General features: G+C 43.8%; 1 protein-coding gene across 3 annotated transcripts in view; it reads right to left on the bottom strand.

Moving 5' to 3' along the window:
• Positions 1-2,655: 2,655 nt before the first annotated feature.
• The window catches only part of pkn1b (protein kinase N1b), a 44,068-nt gene continuing 39,383 nt past the window's right edge, over positions 2,656-7,340 (bottom strand). For all 3 annotated transcript variants that reach the window (XM_023957994.2, XM_023957992.2, XM_023957993.2), the window contains exons 15-22: positions 5,850-5,941; positions 5,595-5,771; positions 5,445-5,507; positions 5,301-5,377; positions 5,085-5,227; positions 3,689-3,796; positions 3,525-3,605; positions 2,656-3,453 (exon numbers count right to left, since the gene is read on the bottom strand). In XM_023957994.2, the coding sequence (XP_023813762.1) occupies positions 3,250-3,453; positions 3,525-3,605; positions 3,689-3,796; positions 5,085-5,227; positions 5,301-5,377; positions 5,445-5,507; positions 5,595-5,771; positions 5,850-5,941 (945 nt within the window). In that variant the 3' untranslated portion in view covers positions 2,656-3,249. The remainder of the gene's footprint in view (positions 3,454-3,524; positions 3,606-3,688; positions 3,797-5,084; positions 5,228-5,300; positions 5,378-5,444; positions 5,508-5,594; positions 5,772-5,849; positions 5,942-7,340) is intronic.

Genomic DNA, 7,340 nt, shown 5'->3' with positions numbered 1-7,340 from the left:
GTGGAGTTTGTGTCCTCATGTGGGTTGCAGGGCAGGGTGGTGTTATTTTCCTCTAGGTGAGAACTTTTGGTTCCAGCAATGAGGATCTTCTGAGGAAGTTTGTCGTCTGGAGAAAGGTGAGGCATTGTGCGCCTGGAGATACGTTCAGACCGTCGCTGACGGGTTTTTATAAAATCTGAACCAAAGTCCAAGACGTGAAGCTACGGTCACAGCAAAAGCATTTTCTTGAAGGCAGGTTTAACCTATGCTGTTCACAATGCACAAGCAGGGGGGGCTTCTTCTTCTTTTTGTTTACTAGAGCATGTACCACATCTACAGTTGGAAGAGGCTTGAAGCGAAAGGGGTGCAAGTGTCGCCAATCTGGCTCCGGGCTTTTTGTTTCACAGCTCTATTTTAATACTGTTTATTAAAAGACTTGGGGTCATAGAATTCCAACCGGACACAAACAGTAATTATTCATTTCTCCTCTGTCATCTATTTTTAAACGATTGGCACTTGCGTGTGTATAAAGGGACGGCATCCATACTAAATCCGAGTCCCTGATTGGTTTGACCTGGTAAAACGTTCAACGGCTGTGTGTTTTGTACGTAAAGCCCCATTCAAACTTGCTGTAGCTACGCGTGAGTTTTGGATGTGGAAGCTTGAACTGCATGCATTTATGTGTTTACGTAGACTTTTCATGAGAAGTGGCCGCTTGAACGCACATTGCCGAGGGTAGTGTGAACGTAGCTTTAGATAGCTTTTGATCCCACAAACAAAATGTCACCCTAACCGTTACAAAAGAAAGAAATAGAGTCTAAGAAGCAGAGAGAGAGAAACAAACACTTAGCTTTTTATTCAATTTATGTTTCTGATTTGCAGGCTCTGTGCGTGGAAAGAAGGAAACTTTGCTGCCCCCTGCTGGCAAAAAAAAGTCACATCTTAACACAAATAAAATCATACGCTTGAATGAAAAATTGCCTTTACACATACATGATTTGAAGAATCCCAAACGTCTTCCTTGAAAGGTTTTTCCTCTTGGATGAGCTCCTAAGCTTTTACATGAAGACGTATTTTAAGTCCAGTTGCTTTGTCTCCACTTCAAGACAACGCCTACAACAAGGAACATATGATATGTTGACTTTCAGATTTCAAACATAGACATCCGTGTCGGCAAAATGCTCAAGCATCCCTTTCCTCAACCAACTTTTTCTGACAGTGGGTCGTGGTTGAGCTTAATGCCTTCCTGAGCTGGTGTCCAAACCACCTTCTCTCGCTTTACTGAGAGCTCATCTTTCAAGCATGTGCACAAACTGAGCCTCTCTCCCCATCAGAGAGGAGGCGCTTCATGTTTCTCCATCTGAGGTCCTTTGGGCCTCAGTGACCCCAATCTGTGAGCACAACCTGGAGTTCTTGGGTTTCTGCCACCTTTTCCTGGTCTTTCACTTAAAACCAGTTTGATCTCGTCAACAAAACCGGTGAGATTGTTTTATGTAAACTAAAATTTGTCAAAAAGATTAATTAATTTAAAATCAAGTTTAGCAGAACTGAAGGAACGTTTCAGGTTCCCATTTTTGTAAATTTATTCATCCATATACTTTTATTCAAATATTCTGGAGTTTTTGAGTCATTTTGCTATTTGTGTTTTGTGGTAAATCTTTTGTTTAGAAAAAAGGTCTTTAGGTAAAATATTTTTGTTCCATTTTCTTTAAATTCAGCAATAAAAATAAATGATTGTTTTTCTAAAAAAACAAACAAAAAAGTTAAATGCAAATAAAAAAGATGTAGCTGCTCCTCCATTGCTACCACTTCTGCCCCTGTCGCCCTCGTCAGATCTGCATGTGACAAACACAAACATTAGAAAACATTTGAATTTCCTTGGCAGCTGAGGTTTTTTGTCAAGCACATCCCTAAAATGTTTCATGGACTTGAGCCAAGGATTCGTGTAATAAATTTTGTTAAAAAATGTCAGAACAACGGGGGGGACGCCACTTTGTGAGCTCGTCACACAAACGAAATTAAAAATCTACAAACTTTAAAGCCAACACTTTTTTTCCAAGTAGTTTCCCAACGACACTGAAGCGGTTAAAAGGCGACCGATCGAAATCCCAAGGAGGAGGTTAGATTTGCAGGGTTTGTTCTTGAAAATTCAAGATGCTCTTTCCGAGGTCAAAGGTCGACAAAACTTCAGTAGTGTAGACCTAACCTGTGTGTGAAATTTTGTGAAGATCGCTCAAACAGAAGTTTTGGGGAAAATGTGAAGTTTCACGGGCTGCTACCAAATGGCTGCCAAGCCGTCAGTCCTGCAGCCATCACAGGTTCATTCTAAAGCTTCCTTTGGATGTCCCAACATGCGTGTTTCGGTTTCGTTAGTGGATTTGGAAATATTTTTGGAGCCCCATAAGAGATTTGGCTATTTTTGGACAGCTTTGTCATCAAAAACTCTTCTTCAAACTGAATTTGGTGAGTTTTTGAGTTTGTGTTGGAGCAAAAATGTTCATTCTAAGGTGCCACTAGAAAGAATAATAATAGACAAAACAATCTGATCTTTGTCGACCAGGACTGCCAAACCTTTAAAAAAAGTCATAAAATCCCTTACTGGTGGCATGAGACGGCCGGGTTGAAGCTATTCTAAATGTGTTTATACGTAAGAAAGAAATCAATCAGGGAAAACTCTTTGCTTCTGTGTTGGTTTGAGATCTTTACTGAGTCACAAACATCAGCAGGAACAAACAAACAAACACAGAGGGGAAAACAATAAGATCACAAAACCAATAAAAGCTTTTTTTCTCTCTGAAAAGTGATCGTGGTTGAAAATCTGTACCGAGCAGAAAGAAAAACAGAAACTCCTTCACAGCGGCCAACCAGCCTGTTTTCCAGAGGAGTTTGTTTCCTCTGGCGACCCCTAGTGGCCGCAGACATTGCAGCACAGTTGTGTAGATTCATGACTGAAGCAGGGAGACGGTTCACGGCTAAACACACAGTCAGCAGCAAAACACAGCAGGGATGGAACTGAGGGGACGGACGGACGGACGCAGCCTCCTGTCAGGATCCCTCTTTCCATGTGAGGGTTTTTCCACGTTTTTACATTATCTTCCTCTAAAAACCACAGCAGTCTTTATATGTGGCGCTGAGTCCACGTTTGGGTGCTTCATCCTCAGCAGGATGATCCTCATCTTCATCTTCTGTCCCGCTTGCACAGCCCTGAGCGTTTCGGCCTCCTCTCAGAGTCTGTAGCCCGTGGGAGGAGCCACCTCGGCTCTCCAGACCTTAGCAGAGGTCGGACACGTAGTCGAAATCTTTGAAGAAGTCCTGCTCCTTTTGGGAGAGCGTGCGGCGCTCTCGGGGAGGAGTGAGGGCGGCCGGCTCGGCGGTGAACTCCGCGTCGAAGTTGCTGACGTCTTCTTTTCCCACAATGGTCGGGACGAAGGGCGGCGAGACTTTCCTGTGGAGAAGTCCTTCCCAGTCCGTGTTCTGGAAAACACACCTCGGCATTAGTTTGGAGCCAACGCCCCCTTTTTTTTTGTTAGCTTCAGAGCTCTCACCCGGAAAAACGGCTGCTTTTTCACATCTTCTGCATCCTTTTCCCCAGAGCCCAAACGCCTCTCGGGGTTCCTCCTCAACAACTGCACAGCAGGAACAAGACCGCGTCAAGAATCACATATTTCAGGAACAAATGCGCAAACAGGAGCGGGGAGGGATATCTGACCCGCCGCATGATGCCGATGGCCTCGGTGGAGAGGAACCGCGGGTATCGAACCTCGTCGTTCACGATGCTGTCAAAAACCTCCTCCTCATCGTCACCTGGGAACGGAGACTGCAGCAGAAGAGCATGTCAAAAGGCTGCAACAACCTTCAGGAAGTCTTTGGAAGATAAAACTAAATCTTCAGAAAGTAAAAATACTTATTTCGTTTTGCTTATTTACTAATTAATCTGATTGATAATGTTTTGAAATAGCGAAATAATCTTTGTTACCCCATCTGCAGACTTAAAAAAAAGGAATGAAAAGGCTTTCACATTTTTAAGAGCTTTTGACTTATTTTTAGGGGGCCTGTTTTTGAAGTGCACAACTCTGAATCACTTCCTCCTCCTAAAATAAATAAAAATCAAAAAATTTTTAATCAAAATCATTTTGGAAGATTCTATAGCTCACATTCCAAATATAAAAACCTAAATTCTTCAATTGCATGAATAAAACCAGCTTATTTAAAAAAAGTCTAAATTCAGAGATCCCCTGCTATGACGTCTGTTGGCCACCAGATGTCACTGTTCTTGCTTCCGTCATGGTTTGTTTAATCAAACCTAAAAAGGTTTTGCCTGATAAAACATGAGTGCTGTCGCATTAAATTTCTTTTTTACAGTTGGAACTTCGAGCTGGAACGTTTTTATACTTAGTTTATGGCAACATGTGTCCTCATGTCCAACACATCTGCAAAAAGATGTGCACAAATGGGCAACAGGAAAAGTGAACTCATGGCCTTTTCTGTTAGGTTTTTTGTGTGTGAAATGTTGTCATTCTTTTGTGTTTCTGTGGATTCTTCTGTGATGTAAATACAGTATATTGCTACAATATTTAATAAAGATCCACTCTGATGAAAATAGTGTTTTTTAATATGTTCTTGTGGCATTTCCATCTCACGATGGAGGACATATATACAGTAGAGACCAAACGTTTGGACATACCTTCTCATTCAAAGAGTTTTTTTAAATTCATACTTTTTGCCTTTTATTTGTTGATGCATGCTTTTTCTTGTTAAACTGAAAACAAAATCTAAACATAAAAATCGCATTAGGACTGATTGTTTTTCTTCTTTTTTGTCTTCTGCACTTTTTGTTCTGGAATTTTAAACAAAGAGGAAACTAATCAGACTTCCCTTTTTCTTCATGGTTCTGATCTTCAACAGCTTCTCTTTTTCTGTGACTTTCATTCGTTTGTGTCCCTCTGACATAAAACCACGCATCGGTGCCTGATGTTCATGCTAAACAGGAGCTCAGGCCTCAACGTGCAGCACATAAACCAGAAAGTGATGTGTGCCATGGATTTATTCCACTCTATGTATTTTGGATCAGCTGCTAGAGAGGAGTCTGCTTTCCTGGAGCTCACCTCTCCCACCAGCATCTCATAGATGAGCACCCCGAGCCCCCACCAGTCCACAGCTCTGGTGTATGACGTGTCTGTCAGCACCTCCGGGGCCAAAAACTCGGGAGTGCCACAGAAAGTGCTGGTTCTGTCGCCAAAACCCATCCCTGAGCGGAAAATAAAAACCAATCAGGCTGAAAACACGCGAACCCGATAAAAAAAACGGTTCTGAGAACAAACCTTCTTTACAGAGACCAAAGTCCGCAATCTTCACAAAACCTTCCGTGTCCAGGAGCAGGTTGTCCAGCTTCAAATCCCTGAAACAGAGCGGGAAGGTGAGTGCAGGAAGGAGGAAGGAGAGGAACGTGCTGGAAAAGGGCCCACCTGTAGACGATCTTATGGTCATGAAGGAACTGGAGACCCAGAACCACACAGGCGGAGTAGAAGCTGTCCAGATCAGGGAGAAGTTAGACCAAAACAGAAGCTTGAAAACAACTAAATTAAAGAAGATTGAGGGCGTCACGCAGAACTCACACAGCTCGCGGCTCGGCGAAGACGTCAGCGTGAATGTGCATCATGAGGTCTCCGCCTGCCGTGTACTCCATGACGAAACACACGTGCTCTGGCGTCTGGAAGCACGCGAACAGGTTGACCAGGAAGGGGTGGTGGGAGCCGTTGACGGTCTCAAAGATGCGCTTCTCACACATCAGGCTGCAGACAGCAGGGGGCGGGGTTCAGTCACGGGGGGACGGAGCGAGCGGCGGGACTGTCGCGGACCGGCCCAGTTACCTTTCTACCTCGTCCCGAGCGACGATGTCCCCCTTCTTCAGAGCTTTGATGGCGAACAGGCCGCCAGTCTTTTTGTACTCGGACAGCAACACCTGAGGAGTTTGGAGAACGAAATCGCTTTCAATCCAGAATTCAGATTTCGTTGACAGGAAGTCACTTTTCTGAACAGGTTGTCTTGTAATCAAACATTTGTAACCGAATAACTCAGTGTTGATTGGAAAAACGCACTACTCACAATAAGTTATGGATATTGTAAAAAACACAGAGAACAAACATTGACCATGTCAATGGCGGTTATTTCCACCATGTGCTGCAATGACAGCGACATCTCCAGCTCCTCACTGGCCTCATGGGGTCGTTCTGAGGGCGTTTCACGCTTCCACAGGTCACTTGGGGGTGGGGTACCATCATCAAGTCTCTGGTCCCACACGTGCTCTATAGGGTTCAGGTCAGGGGTCGAACTGAATTGAATTCAACTTTATTTATCTCACAGGGAAGCATTGGGACTGTATAGTTACAGCCCACTAGATATCGGAGCAAACGAACAAACAAGTGAATAGATACATAAATAATTATGCGTAATTGAGACCGGCGGAAGCCAAATCTCTTGGATTATCATGGGGCCAGATAGAAACCACAGCCCAGGACAGGAGAGGCTGGAGAGACCTAGTAGACCCCCTATGCCCCGACAGGGGTGAAGAGGATTAATGAATTGAGACCGCCGCCTGGTTCGCGCATGACGTTCAATAGTTTTACATTTGATTGCAAAAAAACATTTTTATATTTATAACGTTCAGGGCGGTGCCGTGGTGTCAGTGGAGTCAATTCCAACGGTCGCCTGGCATTCAAAAGCGGTCATGAGTGGTTCGTCTGGAAACCCCAGTAACCCTCACATCTGGTAAACGGGCCTGCAGCTGCGTGGCGTTTGCTAAACCATGTCTGAGGTCAGAGGTCCTTAGGTTCTGGTCATGGTTACAGTTTATCACTGGGGGTCCACTCATGGGTCCGTCACAAACTCTTAATGCAAGTCTGCTGATGACACTATGGTCGTGTCTGAATTCCCACCATAACCCCTACATAGTGCACTATCTACACTGTAGTGCGTTTGCCGTTTTGTAGTGTTGCCTGAATCTACAATTCCAAAATCCAGAACCCTAAAAATTTCCCAGATGTCTCTGCCAAAAACCAGTGTGCATCGATGCTCACTAGATCGGCGAATGTAGACCACAATGCATTGCGTCGCAGCAATTTTTGCCAAAAAAATGTATTCTTTTAATAAATCATCAACGTTTTTATCTTCAGAAGACAGTGGGCTCATAAATAATTGTCGCAAAACGCTCATATTAATTAGATCTTAACTTCGTGAAATCGATGACGTCAAACCTGCCGTTAATATTTTAGTGAGTGAGTAGTGAGCGTGGTGTCCAAATTGCTTTTAAAATTCAGGGCACTACATCGTGCTGCACTATAGTTTTTAGTAGTTATGGGGTT

Source organism: Oryzias latipes, chromosome 8, assembly GCF_053564925.1.
Source record: "Oryzias latipes strain Hd-rR chromosome 8, Olatipes_Hd-rR_3.1".
Lineage (NCBI taxonomy): Eukaryota > Metazoa > Chordata > Actinopteri > Beloniformes > Adrianichthyidae > Oryzias > Oryzias latipes.
The sequence above is the reverse complement of the archived record's forward strand: the minus strand, read 5'-3'. Positions and strand labels throughout refer to the sequence as shown.